General features: G+C 32.5%; 1 protein-coding gene across 6 annotated transcripts in view; it reads left to right on the top strand.

Moving 5' to 3' along the window:
* The window catches only part of LOC144957996 (N-chimaerin-like), a 29,295-nt gene extending 13,601 nt beyond the window's left edge, over positions 1–15,694 (top strand). For all 6 annotated transcript variants that reach the window (XM_078889580.1, XM_078889576.1, XM_078889575.1 and 3 more), the window contains exons 6-14: positions 199–457; positions 1,738–1,818; positions 3,905–3,989; positions 4,328–4,501; positions 6,035–6,112; positions 8,728–8,865; positions 10,285–10,393; positions 13,937–14,675; positions 15,091–15,694. In XM_078889580.1, coding sequence (XP_078745706.1) covers positions 199–457; positions 1,738–1,818; positions 3,905–3,989; positions 4,328–4,501; positions 6,035–6,112; positions 8,728–8,865; positions 10,285–10,393; positions 13,937–14,117 — 1,105 coding nt within the window. In that variant the 3' untranslated portion in view covers positions 14,118–14,675; positions 15,091–15,694. The remainder of the gene's footprint in view (positions 1–198; positions 458–1,737; positions 1,819–3,904; positions 3,990–4,327; positions 4,502–6,034; positions 6,113–8,727; positions 8,866–10,284; positions 10,394–13,936; positions 14,676–15,090) is intronic.
* The last annotated feature ends 7,269 nt before the right edge of the window (positions 15,695–22,963 follow it).

A 22,963-nucleotide genomic window follows, 5' to 3' on the forward strand; every position in this document is an offset into this window, starting at 1 on the left:
AAAATCTCGACTTTATATGGGATCAATCTTAGCCCCTTTGCCTGTGAAACGAGTGCTCTATCAACTGAGCTATCGGTACCCCAATTTTAATATAATAGAAATCATGATTTGTAATAAATTCAATCTTAAATTATAGATATGAATGCATTTTGTTGTGTGGCCAAAGACATATTTCTTTATTTCTATAATTTTTTCTAGATTTGAACGCGAGACTAAAAACTATAAACTCTTCTTCGATGGTAAACACTACGTCGGAGAAAAACGCTTTGATTCCATCCATGACTTGGTGGCCGATGGCCTCATCCACTTCTACATCGAACTGCGGGCTGCGGATTACATCCAGGCTATGTCCCAGGAATCCAACTATGAGGAGTCCCCTTACATGGCTTATAATCTGAAACGGAAAAGAATGGGCAAGGGGTCAAAGGGTGACCCGGTCAACGGCAGCGCAGCAGATGTATGTCATTCCATTCTGACATTTTTTTAATACGTGTTTTTGAGATAATACTTTGTTTATTAATTTCTTTTTTATTTCTCTCTCTCTCTTTAGTATTTGAAATATTTTCTTTCTTTTTTAAATGTCAATTTTGCATCTTTTAGAAATGTATATATTATATATATATATACAAACTATGAAGAATAATTTTAGTTCTTATGGGGTGTTTTATTTAATATTTATCATAAATTGGGAGGGTGAGGGAATAATCAAATTTTCCTTGTTTTGCTTTGTTATGTGTATATATGCGTGTAAGTGTGTGTGTGTATGTATGTTTGTGTCTATATATATGCGTGTGTGTTTGTGTGTTTTATTTAGTGGGGGGCTGGGGGGGCAGTTGATGATTTTTCATTTTGTTTTGCTTTTTATTTTTCTTATTTTTTTTTGTTTATCAGTGTGCCATTCATTGTAAATTATTTTTTAAAATTTATATATCTCCTTATGTCAGTAATAGAAGACATATTTTTAATTCTATTCAACACATTTTCAAAAAAGGTCGACTCTTTGCCTCAATTTTTAAGCTTTGATGCAGACAAAAATTCTTAAAAGTTGAGACGGATATCAATGGTCTGGGTCGCAAACCATTCAGTTCAAGAAAACCCATGGAGGAGATTTAAAAATTTACCATTGATATAATGGCCCAATGGACATGAACGATTTAGTCACAAGTCAAAATTTTCGATTGGTAGCAGATCTGCCTGGTATAAAATTACGCATTATGTACGCATTTGACGAAACTCATTACACACTTTCATGTTTTCTTGTATGATTTTAAAATCATTTTTAAAAATCATCAAAAAGATGATTCAAGGGTGCTTACACTTCATCCTTATCTATCTGAAAAATAGATACATTTTACAACTACAAAACTAGATTGGGTGATAATGGGATTGGATTGTAGACTAGATTATAGTAAATTTTTAGTGATTTGCGGGTCAATTTTTAGATTATACATTTTTGTTTCAAATCATCCATTTGTCTTATTTTTGATGCACATTTTGAAATTTGAACTAGATAGGTCTGGGATAATTTTACCAATTATCTGTAGACATAATTTGACATTAGTTGAAGGGTGATCTTGGCCTAAAATGTTTAACTTTATAGAGTAGAACGATTTGCTACCCAAGCCATGGATATACCTCCAAAAATACAGTCAACTATCATTTTTATTTCGTTTTGCCTGTATCCTCATAACCTTTCAGATTTGTTGTTGTTATAATGAATTCTTCCTACTTTTCTAGGCTCTGTCAGCAACTACCCTGGATGAAACTGCAGCACCAGCCACAGATGTCAGCGGCTATGAAAAACCACATATATTCAAGGTGAATAAATTTGCTCTCTTATTTAATCTTCTACCCAACAGGAGCTTTTTTATACAAGGCACAATATCCAAGCATTTTACAAGGGGTCCCAAGCCAACAGCAACACTTAACATTTTATTTTGACAAAAGAAGTGTTGTTGCTGGACAGGTACTCATTTTACACCCGTGTGCTGTGAAAGCTCTTGAGTAAAGAACCTTTTCGAAGGACTCAACTTTGCACAGTCCCAAAGCATTTCATATCACGGCCAAGTTCTTCCAAGCCTTCCCGGGCCAAGGCCAGACAGTTTACTTGCTTTCGGATCGGAAGGTCCTGGGTTCGAGCCTCGCTCGGCGCATAGTCGAGTCCTTGGAAAAGACTCTTTACTCACATTTTCTCACCGTACTCGAGTGTAAAATGAGTACCTGGCCATTTACAGCGTTGTCTCTGTCCGAAAAAAATTGCAATATTGCCTAATAGGTTTCATGTCATGTTTAGTGTTGCTGTTGGCCAGGGACCCCTTGTAAAGCGCTTTGAGCATGTTTATTGGATATTGCGCTGTATAAAAACTTTTTAATTTTTTTATTTATTTTTTTTTTTTTCCTCCTTCATCCTCAATATGTCTGTCAGCCTTTTCTTTGCTTTTCTCTTGTGGGGTCCATCTCAATACTGAAGTATTTATTGCTTGTTCATAAGAAAGACATGCTTAAGCCATCCATCTCCATTGCCTTTTTATTTTCGAACCTCATCCACAATGTTGCCTTTTCCAGTTTACCCATAGAAATCTTGGTTTTTCATTTAGTGCATGACGAAGATGGGAGTATTCATGGTCATAAGAATCATTTTATTTAAAAAAAAAAAAAAAAATTCAAGTTTTTGTTTAACTCGCTCAAACTGAACACCGACTATTGGGGGCTATGGACAAGCCTCCATTCACTTATAACACTGGTACTGATATCATGGGGGTGGATTTTTCCACTGTAATAGACAGACTATAGTTGAAAAGAAAGGTGAACCAATTCCTTTTTCCTGACCTCCCATAGTGGACAGGGAGGTACTTACTGTGTCTTCTATCCTCTTATATATATTTTCCAACTTGCTTTCTGTCTTTGTCTTGGAATGAGAAGACTTGGTTTTGTCCTGGCCTGGCCGATTACCCTGGCTGAGAGGGAAACAGTCAAATGTATATTTAGTTTTTGGAGATGATATTTTTATCTTTGTAAATCATCTCTCTGTTATGCACTGTATTGTTTTGTTTTAATATTTTATATGATTTGTAAATATTTGAGTGTATCCCTCTCAGTTGGGACCTGTGCTTGTGTCTGGATGAGACTTTTAGGTGATCTCAAACTAAGTACTTTGACAGTATGCTCTTGGAATCTACATCTGTTTCCTATTTGAACCAATTCCCCTTTGTCTTACCTTTTCTTGGGTGCTTTAATTATAATTCTAGAACTTTTTACTACCCCATTTTCTTCCTTTTTACTACTGGTGTACAGTTTCTTTTATATTAAGCAACTGAGAATTTCTTTTTTTATTCAATTTTTGGAAAGTACTAAAAATCTGTTGGGGGAAAGCGAGTTAAACCTCATTTCTTTAGCTTGGAAAGAAAAGAAACAATAGAAATTGCCTAGTCTGTCATAAAATACCATCTGCCAGATCTAACAGACCCAGCTATCCATTATTGTTATTATTATTATTATTATTATATTATTTATTATTATTATTATATTATTATTATTATATTATTATTATTATTATTATATTATTATTATTATTATTATTATTATTATTATTATTATTATTATTATTATTATTATTATATATTATTATTATTATTATTATATTATTATTATTATTATTATTATTATTATTATTATTTATTATTATTATTATTATTATTATTATTTATTATTATTATTTTATTATTATTATTATTATTTATTATTATTATATTATTATTATTATTATTATTATTATTATTATTATTATTATTATTATTATTATTATTATTATTATTATTATTATTATTATTATTATTATTATTATTATTATTATTATTATTATTATTATTATTATCATTATTATTTTATATATGCTATGTTTCAGGTTCAAAACTTTATAGGTCTTCACTGGTGTGACTTCTGTGCCAATTTCATGTGGGGACTGCTGGCACAAGGAGTCAAATGTCAAGGTAATTCCTTTTCACTCTTACAAGTTCAAACTATTTCCATTTTCTCCAACTGGTAAAGGTTAATTGATTGTAGAAATTCATTCTAATTGAAATTCTTGAAAGCTAAATTCTGTTTTGTCAAGGATAAAAACCGTTTTCAAAATTTTGATAGTGATATTAGAGATTGTTTTTTTAGGATGCACAAAAGTGAAGTTATTATTATTATTATTATTATAATATTATTGTTGTTTTTAATATTATTATTATTATTATTATTATTATTATTATTATTATTATTATTATTATTATTATTATTATTATTATTATTATTATTATTATTATTTTAATTATTATTCCAGATTGCGGTGTACAGGCCCACAAGAAATGTAGTGAAAGAGTCCCTAACGACTGTATGCCTGACATGAAATACATAAAACGTATATATGGTGGGGATTTGACCACAGTTGTCAAGGCCAACAACCAGCCTGTTCCTTGTGTGGTGGAAAAATGTGTCAAGGAGATTGAGGCCAGAGGTTAGATATGCGTTCTGATATATAGAGTAAATACGAGGATTGCGGCCCGTATTCCGTTCTTGATTTTCAAAACTTCAAACTTCAAACTTGAGCTTTTATATAGCGCAATATCCACTAAATCTGCTCAAGTCGCTTTACAAAGGGTCCCTGATCAACAGCAACACATAACATATAGAACGACACTTTACGCCTGTTAGGCGATAAGGCGATATTTCATTTTTTCCGGACATAAACAATGCTGTTAACGGCCAGGTACACATTTTATACTCGAATACGGAGAGAGAATGTGAGTAAAGAGTCTTTTCCAAGGACTCAACTATGCACAGAGCGAGGGTCGAACCCAGGACCTTCCGATCCGAAAGCAAGTGTCATACCATTAGACCACATAGCAGCACAACATTTTCCATGTCGTATATCACAGTTCACTTTTAAAACATGGGTAACTCCTGTTGACGTCAGATATTTACTTGATGGATTATCTATATTCCTTCATGGAATGCCTAGGCAACAGCATCTAACGAAGAAGGACGTAATTTAAAAAAACAAAAACATCCCCATTTAATATGTTGATTTTTACGATAACTTAACCCTCTCCTTACCAGCCATTTTCAGGATTTTCCCCAAAACTTCACACCCAACTAACAACACAACATAGATTTTTATCACTCAGACATAATAGCAGTGAAATTCTTGAGATACATAATTTCTTTTGCAAAACATGCTCTACAATACACTGTTCATTTTCTTTAAATTTTATGATGTGCAAAAGAAATTTTAATAAGAAAAATATTGGTTGTATCGTAACGAATGTGACGATTTTCCTATAGTTGGTAAGGAGAGGGTTAAGAGGGGACCTTGTGAGGTACAAACAATTTAAAAAGGAACATGTTTGTTTGATCGGGAAGCATTCCTTCATGTCATTTGATTCTTTTATTTTTTTATATATTTTATTTTTAAGCTGTTGTATCTTAGTTTTCAATTTGTAGCAATTAGTGCTTCATATTGTTTCGTTTCTTTCCCCCCCCCCCCAGCAGGTCAATTGCCACCAAATTTCCATTTCATTACGTACGAGTTACCATTTAGATACCCGATTTATTTCTGCATATAAAGTGTCACCACTGCTTTATAGCTGATAACTATTCACACCTGAGTGGAAGTAGGTGGTCTTTCATTTACTTCATATAAGTCTTGTAGATGGAGTGTCAGTTGTATGTCTTTTTGTTTGTTGTTATTGTTGTTTACATTGCAATTGAAAAATTAAAAAAAATGTTTTATTGTGTTTGAATTTAAATATGAGATTTTACTTTCGATTTTGAAAAAAAAATTATACATTTTATTTTTCATTTTTTTATATGAGAAGAAGTGAAATGAGATAGGGCGGGGGGTAGAGAATGCTTTGTTTCTGAATTTGTTTTGTATACGTGATTGTCATAATAGAATAGTTTTTTTTTTTTTTTCATGTTCTTTAGCATAAATACATGTAAAAGGTTTCTAATGTTTATCTAATTTTTTTTTCCATGTTTTTATAAATAGGCATGGATCAAGAAGGATTATATCGTCTCGCTGGTTTCCATGATGATGTAGAAGCTGTAAGAATGGCATTTGACAAAGGTAAGATAATGTTCAGCTTTTGTGAATAAGATATAGTTCAAAGACATTACATTATACCGATCTGTCTAACACTCCTTTAGTACAATAATATCACAACGATTTATGTCTTTATCAAAACCATCGTTCTCAAGCTTTGAGACAATACCACCATTCATATTTAATGATACCATATGGTTCAAATTCACCTTTAGATTTATATTATGTGCAATGGATTCCAATCACGGAAATCCGTCATTCACGGAACTGAACACACAATTATATTTTGCTGTATGGAAAATCTGAAATCAGCGCAAATAAATATTGCATCATTTAATGTGCGTGGGTTATCTTCGAATATTAAGACAACCAATCTTATCAAGGATTTAAAGAAATACGATCTCCATATCGTATGCCTTTAAGAAACGTAACAACCCGAAACAGACCTGGTCATTGAATGGAATAGACTAATAACCTTTCCACACGAAAAAAGGCAGGGGGGGGCTTGGGGTTTCTAATATTATCTAAGGCATGGCTACCAAATCTAGAAACATACGGGATCATTCATGATAGGCTAGCAGTATTAAAAATTAAGAACTCTGCAAATATATTAAATAACAACAGATTTACAATAATAATCAAAACTCATATGCCCACCGCAGTATCAACAATAATCGAGGCTGATGAGAGAGAAAAAATGTATGATGAAATAGAAAACCTCAAACAAACATAGAAAAGAAGATGTCATACTGGTGCGGGATTTTAACTAAAAAATAGGCCAGAAATCAGAAGGTGAATACTGTTTAGGCAACTATTCTAAAGGTAAAAGAAATGATAATGGTCAACGCCTAATTGATTTTTGCACAGAAAACCAAATGTTTATTGCCAATTCGGCATTTAAGCATCCATCTAGACATATAATCACATGGGAAAGATCAATACAAATGGATGACAATATCGTAAAGATTTATAACCAACTTGACTATGTTATTGTCCCAGAACATTACAAAAAACACCTGAACAATGCAAGGACATATTCTGGAACAAACGTTAACACTGACCACAGATTGTTAGTTACTACTTTCAAGCAGTCAGTTAGTAAAATAAGATTTTTTAAACCCAGACCAAAACCAGCAACAGATTTTACTAGCCTAAAAGATGAAGATATACGTAATGCATTCAAAAACAAACTGACAAACAAACTTGAGCTTATACATATCAATGCAGAAACAGACCCTGTCCTAGAACACCAGAAATTGATCTACACTATCATTTCGGTCAGAAACGAAACTCTTCCAAAGACAACAACTTTCAAAAGGAGCTTCTGTCCAATCCTCCAACAACTTTCAGAAGAGCAAAAGCAACTTAGACTCAATATTAACAGTTGCCACAATGAAGAACTAAAACGAGAATAGAAAACACAGAGAAATCAAGTGATGCATAAAATCAACGCACAATCTATTGCCAATTATAAAAGAAAAATCGACAACATGGCAATGGAAATAGAAGCAGCCCCCGACAGCATGAAAATATTCAAAGCTGTTAAAAACATTAAAAAGAAATAAAAAAGTCGTCTTATAATATCTGATGATGAGGGTAAAGTAATCTGTGATGATAAGCAAATAGTTGAAAGAGTTAAAAACTTCTTCGAGAATAAGTACAAAGAGGACCAATAGATAGAACCATTCGATTACCCCGAATCAAGACTGGAAGAACCAATAACCGATCTTGAGGTTAGTGCAGCTGTTTACCAACTTAAGAATCATAAGGCCCCGGGAATTGACACCATCAAAGCAGAGGAGCTATAATGTCTGACTGAACCACACCAAGTCGCCATTGCTAATATGTTTAATGGAATGTTCGAACATAAAACACATCTTGATCTCGGCTCCGGTAAACGAATTTTGTTGAATAAACCAAACAAGAAAAAAGGACCACTAGAATATCTAAGACCAATTGTTCTCTTTCAACACTTAGAAAACTGCTCAGTGTATTAACACTCAATAAGATCAAAGGTGGAGGAATATCTGTCACCGACACAGAGCAGATTCAGAAAAGATAAGAGTACCAGTGACATTGTATAGGCTCATAGGTGGTTGAAAGCCAGAACTGAAAAATACAAAGAAGAGTTCACTATATTGGGCATTGACATGAGCTCTGCCTTTGATACACTCTGCAGAACATAACTTTTGAAGGTACTAAATTCATTTCTCGAAAAAGATCATTTCTGAAATGATTTTTTTCTTGTATCTTTCATTCCTCTTAATCTGGAACTGCATCATACACACTTTTCATATTTTTATCTTCCATTTGAAACTGTCAAGTCACAACATTATGATGGTTTTGATCACAAAAAGTGAATCTTGGGAAAACCCAACCATGCAGGGGATCTTTTAAAAAACTGTCAATGAAATAACAGGCCAAAGGACATGAGTTAATCTTGGGAAAACCCAAACATGCAGGAGATCTTTTTAAAAAACTGTCAATGAAATAATGGGCCGAAGGACATAAACGGTTTTGTCATAATATGTCAAATTTAACCGTTTTCATTGGATAGTTTTACTCAATATTTATAGACATGATGCGTATTTGGTTGAAGAGTGGTCTTAACCTAAAATTACTCTCTTTCTCCCACCCAGATGCTGAGAATGCGGACATCAGTCCAAATAAATATGATGACATCAACACCGTATGCAGTGCCCTTAAATTGTATTTCCGGCTCCTTCCCATTCCTCTCATCACTCTAGATGTATACAACAAAATTATAGACATTGTCAGTAAGTATTGCTTTTTCTTTTTTTCTTTTTGAGGGGGGAGGGGAGGTGGGGGGGGGGGGGGGGTCATCAGTATTATGATGTTTTGCTCATTACTTTAAAACATGCTCATGTAATACCGAAAGAATTACTGTTTAATTTCTTATCATGCTGATCATTGTAGCCTGTCTTCATTTCTATTGACGAGAGAAATCCATAAATGATTTGGTGAAGAAAAAAAAAGATTACTTTCCCATCAAGGCGGAGATAACCCTACTCCTGCCTTTGTTTCAAGAACAGTGAGGTTTTGGCCATTTTTTGGGAAAGAAGGCCAATAAGATGGGTGTTTCACTGTTATCCGAAGACCATCAGGTGGAGATAACCCTACTCCTGCCTTTGTTTCCAGAACAGTTGGGTTTTGGCCATTTTGTGGGAAAGAAGGCCAATAAGATGGGTGTTTCACTGTTATCTGAAGACCATCAGGACCATCAGGTGGAGATAACCCTACTCCTGCCTTTGTTTCCAGAACAGTTGGGTTTTGGCCATTTTGTGGGAAAGAAGGCCAATAAGATGGGTCTGGGTGGGGTTCCTGACCTCCCATAATGGGCAGGGAGGTACTTACTGTGTCTTCTATCCCCCTATATGTTTTCCAACTAGCTTTCTGTCTTTGTATTGGAATGAGTGAGATTACTTGGTTTTTACCTGGCCCTGACCGGATACCCTTGGTGAGCGGGAAACAGTCAAATGTATAGTTAGTTTTGGGAGATAATATTTGTTTTTTCCTTGTAAATCATCTCTCTGTTTTGCACGGTATTATGTTTTGTTTATGTATTATATGATTTGTAAACATTTGAGTGTATTCCTCTTAGTGGGGACCTGTGCTTGTGACTGGATAAGACTTTTAGGTGATCTCAAACTTAGTACTTCGATAGTGTGCTCTTGGAATCTACATCTGTTCCTTATTTGATCCAATTCTCCTTTGTCTTACTTTTTCTTGGGTGCTTTAATTGTAATTCTAGAACTTATTACTATCTCATTTTCTTCCTTTTTACTGACGCTGTATGACCTTAATGTGTTGTAAGTGCTGTAAAACCCTTAAAAACAAAAACAAACAAAAAGATGGGTGTTTCACTATTATCCGAAGAACTTCAGTTTGAGAAATCTGTAAGCATTTCATCTTTTGTATCAGATAGTAACACTTAAAGCTTGTTGCTCACATGTTGTTCTTCACTATCAGTAGAAATTTAAGTTCCTTTGCCCTCTTAGATGTTCTTTCTGTACTTTCAGTAAAAAACTGAAATCATGTTGTCCTCATAATTGTTAATTATATTTTAAAAACAAATCTTCTTCTTCTTCTTCTTCTTCTTCTTCTTCTTCTTCTTCTTCTTCTTCTTCGTTCCCGAAAAACAAATCAATCTTTATGATTTATGATTATAATTACAGAAAAAGACCAATCGGATAGTGAGGTAGTTCGTCAGTTGAAGGACCCTATCATGTCTCTTCCTCCTGCACACTTTCACACCCTCAAATACATGTGTGCCCATCTCTCACGGTAAGTACGATTGATATAAAAGTGTAGAATTACAAAACTTAATAACTAAGTGACATATGTGACCCTTTGTCTCAAAACAGTATTATGTCGAGATGGACCAGACGCAAAAAAAAAAATCAAATAATAGTTAAACTGGTCAAAAATATGAAACGTTTGTATTTAGCACAGTAAAATATGATATTCCTTCTCCTCTATAAGGCATATAAACTCAACTTAAGCATGATATTTCTGGCTACAAATTCTATTTTCAGCATTTTAATTATCCCGACTTAATACCGTTTTGAGACGAGGGGTCACATATTACGACAAAATTGTGTAAAACATACCAAAGTTTGCGCAATCCTCTAAAGTTTTGGTTGGTGTTAATTTTCCATTTCTTTTTCATTTTAATAATTTACATCAGCTCAGTAAATACTGCTTTCTCTAATAATGCCATTTTGAACACAAATTTGAGAAATTTTGAATGTTTAACAGAACAAAATTTTAGAACATTTCCTACCATTTGACACCTAATTTGTTTCATTGCATTGATTCACTGGCAAGTTATCTCAATTTATAATCCTGCACTTTTTTTTTGGGTCAAACACCTTGTATGTATGAGCAATATTACAGACAAGGGGGCTATCTAATAATTTTTAAAAACTCAACTACACTCGAGCACGCCTTAGGACATGCAAAAAAAAGTTCAAGAAAATCATAGTTCAAGGAAGCTGTACAAACAGGCATTCTGCTTTTCGCGGAATCATTCCGTATAATAGGTCTACATTTTGAGATTCTGTATTGAGGCAAAATTTCTGCTTTTCAATAGAGGGAAATCTTTAAATTAAAAAAATTCTATCAAGTAAAAACCTCAGAGTGAATATGGCTGTTCTGTATCGTGGACAGGAATGCAGTTTATCCCAAGTTTATGTTTTCCAACACTATTATAACTCATGGCAGATGCCATTTGTGACCCCTCGTCTCAAAATGGTTTATGTCGGAATGATTAAGATGCTGAAAATAGTGTTTATGGTTGGGAATATCAGCCTTGCAATTAGTTTGTATAATTTATTGAAGAGAATGGATGTCGTATCTTAGAATGGTTAATAGCAATAGTTCAAATTTTTGATTTAATTTGGCTTTTTAGTATCTGTTCATCCCGACATAATACAGTTTTGAGACAAGGGGTCACATTTTGCTTCAAGAAGCAGTGTGCCGTGTGTTCAATGGCAAGATATCGTAAAGCTCTGTCTGGCTACTGAACAGGTCCCTCTGCCTAGTGGTGGCCTTATATTTTTTTGGGTTTTTTTTTTTTTTACTGAATGAGTTCAGGGCAGGGAATTTTTCATTTTGTGGAGGGAAGATTGAAGGTCTTGCCTGGGTTGTGTCAAAATTGAGTCCACTTTTTCCGCTCTCAAATTCTGCTGTTTTTGTCTTCTGATTCCTCTTTGGGGCTATTGGGGGTACGAGACATTCGAATGAGTTTGGGCAAATTACGTTTTTCGAGAAAACCATGTGTTAGAGGAATCTTAGGTACTTGGGTGTAGTTCACTTTCTCTCACCTTTAAAAAAAAAGTCCAAGCTAAGTTTTGTTCAGCAAACAATGTCAGTGTCTCATGTAAAATCTTTTAGTTTCTAAAATATCAATGATCTTTCAATGAAATATGTGACCTTCCGTCTCAAAATGGTATTATGTCGGGATGATTCAGACCCCAAAAAGTGGATTTAGAGATAGATTGATGAGAAATTGGAGCTTAGAAGTTTTTGCAATGCAAGAAATAGTCTTTATACTCCACCATAACGTACAGAAATTAAGCCCAAGTTGGATATTTGTGGCTATGAATTCAATTTCCCTCACTGAGCGGATCCCGACATAATACCGCTTTGATACGGTGGGTCACATATGTCTATTATGTGGCCAGCCCCGTCTCAAAGCTGTATTGGGAGGAACTCTCTAGGTTTTGGAAATGGATTTTATTACCACAAATATGAATGAATCTTGTGCCTCTCCTTTCTCTTTTTTACGGTGAAGGTTAAATACTATTTCATGCATTGCCAAAAACTTTGAGCTCATATTTCTCACTGTTTTATTTACTTTTCGGGGTGAGATACATCCTGACATTATACCATTTAGAGGCAGCCAGTCACATATAATGACAGATGATGCTCATGTAACATTGTCCAAACGTTTTTGTAATGCGGGGCAGCTCACCGACCATATGGCCCTTCTAGGGAAATAAATAAATGGACGATTGTGTAATCTGTTCCTCATGGGAAACATGTTATTTATTGATTTTATTTATTTTTTAAATATTTACTAGTAAAATGGCCGTGCCTCCCTATAGAATATCTTTAAGGCTTTGAAGGAAATATATGTACTTAAATGAAGACTTGATACCAGCACTAACAAATTTTTCAGTCGGATTGAAATTAAATGAGTATGCATTTCGTTATTTCATTAATTTCAATCATGTAAATAGGAAGATAGCACTGGAATTGTTACCTGACCATTTGAGCAGCAAAATGTGGAAAACCGATATTCATTGTCTCTCGCGAGTTAAGCAAAAAACATTATCAGACAAATATTTTAAAAGAAATTAAATTTGTATTCTAACACACGAAAAAATGTCATTTTTAGATGATACATTTTGTTTGTAAATCGAATAAATTTGTAGATGTGGCATATCTACAAAGAAAAAATGGTTATTCAAAATGTTGAAGTTTCTGTCTCTTATACGAAAGAAATCGAAAAAAAGCAAGGCCTGTAAAATTATAATCACCTCTGTTCGTTGTTCAAAATATAAACGGATCATAGTATAAAATGAAACATATTTGTATGCAAAATTTAAAGTATATCCTTCTAGTAAAGGCTTGACAGAAAAAGATCATATTTTTTTTATTATGATCGATTTATTTATTTATTTATTTACTCATTTCTATATTTATTTATTTATTATTTCTTTTATTTTTTAAATTTCTTTTATTTGTTAATATTTTTATTTTTTAAATAATTTACTTTGTGTGTGTAGGGCAATAGTGAAGATGGTGGCTATCTGTGTATTTATGGGGAGAGAGGGTGGGGGCGGGGGGAGTGTCTCTGCGGTATACAGGTATAGTCTTGGATTCTCAACAAGAATTAAGACAATCCTTGACAATATGCTCTTAGGAAAGACATTTTCGTCCATTTTCCTTGTCTTTTTGGATTTAGATATTTAATCCGGAGGTTTTCTTGGTGAGAAAGCGAGAGTTGCCTGTGTTCGGAATTTGTAATAGTGTCTAATGGGTTGCTTGTCTTGCCCTATTTCTTAGCTGTATGCTGCCCCATCACCAGGAAATTAAAAATAAATTTTCTTTTAATTTTTAAGCCCTTTCAACACGGTGTTTGCCTTTAGATAGCTATATAAATACAATCATTTTTTGTTTGTGTTTGTCTCCATGACCTTCTGTTTACATTCACACATTTTCACATTGTGTTTGAATGCGTGTAAATGTATTGACCCATGGCTCTTCAACAAAAAAGTTCACATATTTTCAAAAGTTTGTTTTTTCCCCCTATCCATACAGCGTGGTTCAACACCAGTCCAAAAATATGATGTCCGCGGAAAACCTGGCCATTGTTTTTGCCCCCACCCTCATGAGATCAGACAACCCCAACCCAATGCAGAGCTTGATCGCCGTCAAGTACGAGCAGAAACTGATGGAAAAGATTTTACAGAACCACACACAATTACTGGGGAAGTCGTAGTCGGAGGAACTAGATATATATATATATATACTGCTGTCAATATCTGTCATCAACATTGTCACCATCATCGTCATCATCATCATCATCATCATCATCATCATCATCATCATCATCATCATCATCATCATCATCAAATTTTCATTGTCATCATCATCATCATCATTATCAAATTTTCATTGTCATCATCATCATCATATTCTCATATATTAATCATCACTATCAACAATAACATCATCGTTATCAGCACCATCATCGAATCATTATTATATTATCACTACCATCAATATCATCATCTATATCATCTATATCATCCTTCTCTATAATTCCCCCATGTTGATACATAATTCAAAGAGATTAGAATGGTTTATTCAGGGTTTTTGTTTTTAATAAACTTATTTTAAAACTATCTATGTTGTGGAAAAAAAACAAACATACAAAGAGCAATTGAAGAAAATTGGGTACTGGTTTATAGAAGCTTCAATTTAATATACAATGACAGATGACCAGATTGACACTGCTATGTTATGGGTCTTATCTCGATAATTACATGGAATAGAAGCTTCAATTTAATATACAATGAAGATGACCAGATTGACACTGCTATGTTATGGGTCTTATCTCGATAATTACATGGATTAGAAGCTTCAATTTAATATACAATGAAGATGACCAGATTGACACTGCTATGTTATGGGTCTTATCTCGATAATAAAATGGAATAGAAGCTTCAATTTAATATACAACGACAGATGACTAGATTGACACTGCTATGTTATGGTCTTATATCGATAATAAATAGAATAGAAGCTTCAATTTAATATACAGTGACAGATGACCAGATTGACACTGCTATGTTATGGGTCTTATTTCGATAATTACATGGAATAGAAGCTTCAAAATTTAATATACAATGAAGATGACCAGATTGACACTGCTATGTTATGGGTCTTATATCGATAATAAAATAGAATAGAAGCTTCAATTTAATATACAATGAAGATGACCAGATTGACACTGCTATGTTATGGGTCTTATATCGATAATAAAATAGAATAGAAGCTTCAATTTAATATACAATTACTGATGCTGAAAATTCGATCTGTAGGCAATAATATTGTAAAGGGGTCAAATGTCTATTTTTATTGAGGGGAATGACTGCAGTTCATTCGACTCCAAAAAAAAAGCAACTTTTCGCATTGGGTCTTATTTCGCAAAAGTATAGAGGCGAGGTTGTGACCAGAAGTTGGGATTTCATAACATTTGGAGAAGGTGTCAGTATTAATTTAAAGAGTTATAGAAATGATTTAGCTGTTATCAGTTTCTCACGATTAAAAAAAATGACAAATGCTCCCAAAAACTGATGGGACTGACACTATAAGAGAATTGAGGGAATTGCTTCTCAAAATGGCAAAAATGTTCAGATAAAGTTGATAACTTGTTCACACATTTTCAATACCTTGCTTGACAAGATATTCCACCTTTTCATTTGGTGCCACACTCTCTTAATTTTTTATTTTCTTGGTTTTCAACCCAGAAAAATATGATGTAATAAATTTGTCCTTAGTTAATTAAAAAAATTCTTTGTTTCTTTTTGAAGCATTTTGAAATTGACCTTTTATCACAGCTTCAGATATGCAGTCTTTAAAAATGAATCTCCTGAATTATTATTTATGTCGCACTCTGGCTTAAACTTTTACATAAAAAAAAAAAATCAAACAACCTTGGTCAGTACTAGCAGTGTATGATATATTTGTTGCATTTATTGTTATTATCAGGTCTCTATAAAAATACTCCGTAATTTAATTTTTTGATTTATGCTATGATCTCCTTTATTACCCGCTCAGACCTTTTTAATTGTATCTGGTTACCATCCCTTAATAAAAAAAAAATGTTAAGGAGAAAGCATGAGAAAAATGCAATTGCAAAGTCCTTGGTGTCCGTCATTTAATTTGTTGTAATGTTTGCAGTGATGGACATACAATGATGCCTTTTGCAGCTCGTGAACTTGAACTCGGCTGGTTTGTAAAAACAGAAGTGATGAAATTCACCTGTGGCAGACTGTCTTTGTCTTGGAATGGGATTACTTAACTTTTTCCTAGCCCTGGCCAGAGTCCTTGACTGGGAGGGAAACAGTTAGATTTATAGTTTTGGGAGATATTTTTTTACTTGTAAATCATCTCTCTGTCATGAACTGATAGTTATATTTTTTGTTTTTATAAACATTTGAGTGTATTCTTCTTAGTGAGATCCAGTGCTGTGGTGTGGATGAGACTTTTAGATAAAATCAAACTAAGAACATTGATGTATGCTCTTTGAAACTACATCAGTTCCCTATTTGAACCAATTTCCCTTTGTCTTACTTTTTCTTAGGTTCTTAAATTGTAATTTTTTTGACTATACAATTTTCTTCCTTTTTACTTGCGCTGATATGAGAATGTCTTTTGAAAAGTCCTTATGATAATACCTTCACTTGTATCACCCGTCACTTTAAGTTTGAACTTAAGCTTGTCAACAAGCATTCGCTAGCAGTGGGTGGAAATCCCTAAGGTGGTCAAGGGTTGTTCTCAGCGTTGGAGGTTTCTAAATTCATAAGTCTATCTTTGCTATTTCTTCTCTCCCCTTATGTCCTTAAGTCTATCTTTGCTATTTCTTCTCTCCCCCTATGTCCTTTGTCATTTCCACGTGGCTTTACGAAGTTCGTGGTTTATTCGATTTTCATCCTCACCCCCCTACTTATGAATTATTTCCAGAAATGAGACATTAAGGCGTAATTTTGTCAGAGATGATTGTTGTTTTTAAATTTTATATATTTATTTATTTATTTATTTATTTATTTATTTATTTATTTATTTATTTATTTATTTGTTTTATAAATCACCTCAATGTCATTTATATGTAATCATTAGTAATTTGTATTTATTTAATTCTTTAAATCATCTGAATATAACCTCGATTACTTTGTTTATCAGACTAGCCACAAGGATAAATTGCTCATTGAAGCTACAAATATACTCTGTTAGAATTAATACCCCCACCCCCCCCCCACCCCGTTGTCTTTATATTTCTCTTTCTAGGGTCGAAATGATATCAGTATTTCCCCGAGACCAACTAAACTCCTGAAAACAAACGTTAAGAGAATAAAAAATTGATCAGTGTAATGCTGTATAGGTATTTTTTTTTTTTCTGTTGTTATTTAAATGTTTTAATATTAATCAAAATTATCAAGTAATCAAGCTCAAAGGATACTGTTTATCACATAGAATCAAATCATCACATATTATATGGTTTGTTTTAAGGGGCGGTTTGGGTCTTTTCTAAAAAAAATTTAATTACCTATATTGGGCGGTTTTAATCATTCTGTATCATCAATATAGGTTTAAAAACAACATTTATGGTGAAAAATTTTAATTATATGTGTTGATACCCATTTTGCGGTCTAATTTGGGGGTCTGACATCAAAAAATATAACAATCTTGTGGCAAACGTTCCACAAAAACTAATGAAGGAATGACCTCCATATTCTTCCCTCTTGTCAACATTGTACCATAGTCTGTCACCATAGAGAGATTTTACCGCTTTAGCTTATGTAATTTTTATTAGATCATTACAAAGTTGAGAATCAAAATGTTATGAAAAAATTGATGTAAAAAATTCAGATTTAGGATTATAATTTAAAATTCACAAATCTTATCAAAAAAATCTCTCTATGGTGACATAATACATTATCTCTGTCATAACTGTGGAAATTTTCAGACAATTTCATTGAATAGATTCTGAGAAACGTTTGACACAGTTTCCCATACCCTTAGAAGAATGACATATTGAGAAAATAGCAAAATGGCTTCCCGTTTTTCACACATTTCTTACTACCTGTACCATTTTTGACTGTGTATTTCGTGCCTTTATAGTCTATTTTAAGAATTTGGACTTTAATTATATTATTTCTAAGATAATAAAATATCATTTTCCACCAAAATCTCAAAATCAAATTTTTGAAGGATTTTCCTAATAATTAGACCCAAACCGCCCCTTAATGTTTTACAATTATTTTTTTTTTTCAATTTACATTAATTGTTTGTTTGTTTTATTATATTTTTTATTTTTTTTTTGGTTTTGTTTACATTTGTATCGTTTTGTTGATTTTGTAAAAAAAATATTTTAAAATCTTTTTTTTTTTTTTCTCTTTTTAGAAGTTTTCGTCTATTTATTTATTTTTAATCATATTGTCGTTGGAATCACTTTCTAGAATAAACACCATTTTTGGGTAAATTGAATTATGGCTATCCTAAAACATCCTAATCAATGGTCAAACTCATTTACTTATATTTTGGATAATAGTGGAAAACTTTTGAAAATTTGAGAAATGGTGCAAGCTGTAAATGTTTTTTTTGTTTTTTTTTTTTAATGTATGATTCTACCGACGATATAAGGGTAATGACTATTTTTGTTTTTGTTTGATATAATATTTGCATATCATCAATATCTTATAAAGAATATTTGGTTTTACACATCATGATTTTGTTCCGCTCAAATAACAGCAATTATTAGCTCCCTGTTGACTTCTTCATTAGAAGACGTGCAACCCATAATGAAAAGGAAAATTTCTATCTGCAAACGCTGTGAGTAAAACAAAACTCCCTTGCCTTTATGTATTAGACCTGTGACCTTTACAGATTTATTTGGTTTATATACAGTTATTATGTTTTTATGTTGTTTTTTTTTGTTGTTGTTTCTTTGTTTTCAGTTTGTTTTTTTTTGTTTTCATATGAGTCATAATTGTCAAACTACAGACTCTTCCCTCGAGATTTGAATTAAAATTTGTCTATTCTTTATTTAACAAATAGGGAAGCAGGCACTGGTGTAAGATAAAAATCTGAAAAGATGTGTAAGAAAGAATTCAAATAAAAAATCAGAAAGAAATATACATGAAAAAAAAACAACTAACCCCCCCCCCCCTAAAAAAAAAGAACAAAAAAACAAAAAACAAAAAAAAAAGCAAAACCAACTTAAATCATCAGCCCAACTTGAGGCAGGTTGATTTTTTTTGTGATTATTTTTCCATGTATTTTTCTTTCTGCTTTGTTTGGCACTGTTTCATACACACCTTTTCTGATTTTTATTAATTTTTTTTTTTTTCCTAATGTGAAAATTTGATATTTGAGTAAATTAACCACATATTATGAATATTATCCCGAATATTCCATCCCCCCCCCCCCCATATGAATAGTACAGGGGGGAAACCACATATGTCTATTTTTGAAATTTTTGTAACTGCCCTCTTTGAGTGATATCAGGGCATTAACTATAAACTTTCCCTTTATAAACAGAAACTACAATCATAACTCTTTAATAGTTGTATTTATTTTTGTTCGATGTAATTTCTGTAGAGGGGAAATTTAGACGCCTAACATCACTCAAGGGGGCCTTCACGAAAATTTTAAAAATTGGACATCTGTGGTTTTTCCCCTGTATTCTTCATATGTATAATCCATGTTTTAACATTTGGTAGGTCTGTCTATATACAGCAATGTTTAGATATGTTAAATTTTCATTTGTTTTTTTTTTAAATCAGAAATTTTTAGAGTTTTCAAATCAAAACTTTTATGCATAGCACTGATAATTACAGAAAATGAAGACAATAGCGAATAACAATTTCACAGTGATGGGGGCTCGAACCCGCTCCTACTTACTGATACGACGACTTTTCCACTCACTTCATTGTCTGTTATTATCAACATAATGCCTGCTCCACTCACTTTTCTGAATTAACACAGTATGATATTACTTTTGTAGGGGTTTTAATTTGTTGAAGAGGCTGTTTAAAATGAATGCTATTTATAAGCTGCTAAAAGTTGTGGACTGTAAAAAATAACGAACAAAAATAAACATATAAGCTTTAAAAAAATATTTTAAAATACCAAAACATAAAACGTTTCGGGCTCAAAACCCTTCTTCAACCATGTGCCATGTACTGTTCTGCCGTCAGTCTGGTTTTAAAATTGATGTATTGACATTGTGAAATATTTTTCCATTTTTGTGTTTTGGCTAAGGAATGGTTTGGAGCCCGAAAAGTTCTGTATTGCTATTTTTTTTTCTTTTTCTTCGAAGCTGTTATATTTATTTTTGTCCATTACTTTTTAAAGAGGCTGTTTTGTTTAGATTGACTCGTTGAAATATTTGTATTTTAATGGGCATGGGAGAGATTTTGAATACTGCTGTTCTTTGCTTGATATTTGTCATTCGTTGTTGAATTTTCCTTTCACTACCATCTCATCATCTCATGTATTATTTTTACAACTATTGAATCAAACTTGTGTAAATAGTTAATTATAATTATCATCTTAGGATTTATATTATGGTTTTTAATTGTTCAATATTTATTATCAATGTCATTATATTATTGCAAGTGGGATGGCCTTAGTTCATAAAATAGACTGTTCAAGGAAATGTGGTTTTCTAATTTTAGCCAGAATCGTTATTCAAAAAGTGGTTTGTCAGGTCTATATGACAATGGTAAAAACTGATCAGTGACAATGCTTTCTTTACATGATAAATCTGTTCTTCTTATCCATTGGATCGTTATATTGTCTGAAATTTTGTTTGTTTCTTTCTTTTTCTTTGTCTTTATTTTTCTTGTCAGTCATATTCTTTTGTATTTTTCATCATATTGATGCTGTGCGTTTAGGTAAAATACTCGCAACACCTGCCATTTCGATTTATCATTGAACGTTTATAGTCTTGATTGATATAATTTAGTGAGATCTAATCACCAAAATGACTGTCTAAAAAAACAATAACTAAGAGGTGAGTGACATCAATTTAATTCCTTCTATAATGGTTAGCATTAAAGAGGTAGGATTTTAAACCTCTTTGACTGGGTGGGGTTTCTGACCTCCCATAGTGGGCAGGGAGGTACTCGTTGTGTCTTCTATCCCCCTATATCTGTTTTCCAACTTGCTTTCTATCTTTGTCTTGGAATGGAATTACTTTGTTTTGTCCAGGCCCTGGCTGGGAGGGAAACAGTCAAATGTATAGTTAGAGTTTTGGGAGATGATATTTTTTTCCTTGTAAGTCATCTCTCTGTTATGCACTGTATGTATTGTTTTGTTTACATATTATATATGATTTGTAAACATTTGAGTGTATCCCTCTTGAAACCTGTGCTTGTGTCTGAATGAGACTTTAGGTGATCTCAAACTAAGTACTTTGATAGTGTGCTCTTGGAATCCACATCTGTTTCCTATTTGAAGCAATTCCCCTTTGCCTTACTTTCTCTTGGGTGCTTTAATTGTAATTCTAGAACTTTTTACTATCCCATTTTCTTCCTTTTTACTGGCGCTGATATGACCTTATTGTGTTGCAAGCGCTGTAAAACCTTTAAAAACAAACAAAAAACAAGCGCCATAAAACCCTTAAAAACAAACAAAAACAATTATTACTTAAATGTGACAGTTACTAATTATATCTCTTGGTTTTTAAATGAAGCATCCACCGAAAGTTCATGATTCAATTTTATTTCATTTTCACCGCCTCTTAAACAAACGGTTCAATGTGTTTTTTTTTAATTTTTCTGTGAAAATTTTAAAGACCATTCCCGTTTTTGTGTACTCTGATTAAGGCAAGGTAAAAAAAACAAAAACGGACTCTATCATGCTGTGAATTTGACTTTATTCTCCTTATTATTTATCTGGTATTCAGTTATAATCTTTTGGCTTAAAATTTTACATCATTGAAATATATTTTTCTGAGCTATATTAAAAAAATCTAACATCACAATTAAAAAAAAAAAAAAGAGCCCACTATGGTCACATCAAATCAACCATCCACAACTGACCAAAAATCAGCTGGGAAGTTATTTTTTGGTTCCCTATTTGAACCAATTCTACTTCGTCTGCCTTATTCTTGAATGCTTTAGTTGTAATTCTAGAACTTTTTACTACCCCATTTTCTTCCTTTTTACTGGCGCTGATATGACCTTATTGTGTTGCAAGCGCCGTAAAACCCTTAAAAACAAACAAACAAAACAAGCTTTTGGGGTTTAAAAAAAATAAATTATTATTATTAAGTAATAGTTTGAATATATACACTTTCAGATTTTGTTTTTTCCAGTTCATAAACGATAATAAAGACTTTTTAAGATGTGACCCTTCGTATCAAAGTGATGTTATTATATCGAGATGATTAGGACTCAGTGATTATAGAATTAAAGTGATAGGAAACAACCAATTTTTGAGTTTTTGCAATGTATAAAATTGTTATCATTCTCCACCATAATAATAATAATAATAATAATAATAATAATAATAATAATAATAATAATAATAATAATAATAATAATAATAATAATAAATGGAATTTATAAGTAATAATAAGTAATAATAATAATAATTCATACGTGGCCTTTACATTTTACAGGCTTATTGACTACAGTTGTTTTATACAGGAAAACCACGACTTTTCTAATCGATTCTATCTCGTGACTTTGTCAATTTTGGTTTGTCAATAATTTTTTTTATTACTACTTTTTTTTTCATTCTAATGTATTTCAACAGTAAAAATACCTTTTAATGATGCGATGCTATGCTGTTTTACAAACAAACCACAATGTCTTATAAATAATTCCTTCTCAAATGGTGTAAGTAAAAGTAAAGGGCAATTGAAAATCCAGGACTGGAGATCACCGGACGTTATTCTGGGTGTTACTATACTAATCGGCTAGAAGCTGTGGACTGGAAAAAAGTAATAAACAAAAATGAATATAACAGCTTCAAAAAAAAAAAAAAAAATACCAAACACGGAACGTTTCGGGCTCAAAACACTTCTTCAGCCAACAACAAAAAACAATA

Source organism: Berghia stephanieae, chromosome 12 (genome assembly GCF_034508935.2).
Source record: "Berghia stephanieae isolate SIO BIC M18660-M18661 chromosome 12, UCSD_Bste_1.3, whole genome shotgun sequence".
NCBI classification, from domain to species: Eukaryota; Metazoa; Mollusca; class Gastropoda; order Nudibranchia; family Aeolidiidae; genus Berghia; species Berghia stephanieae.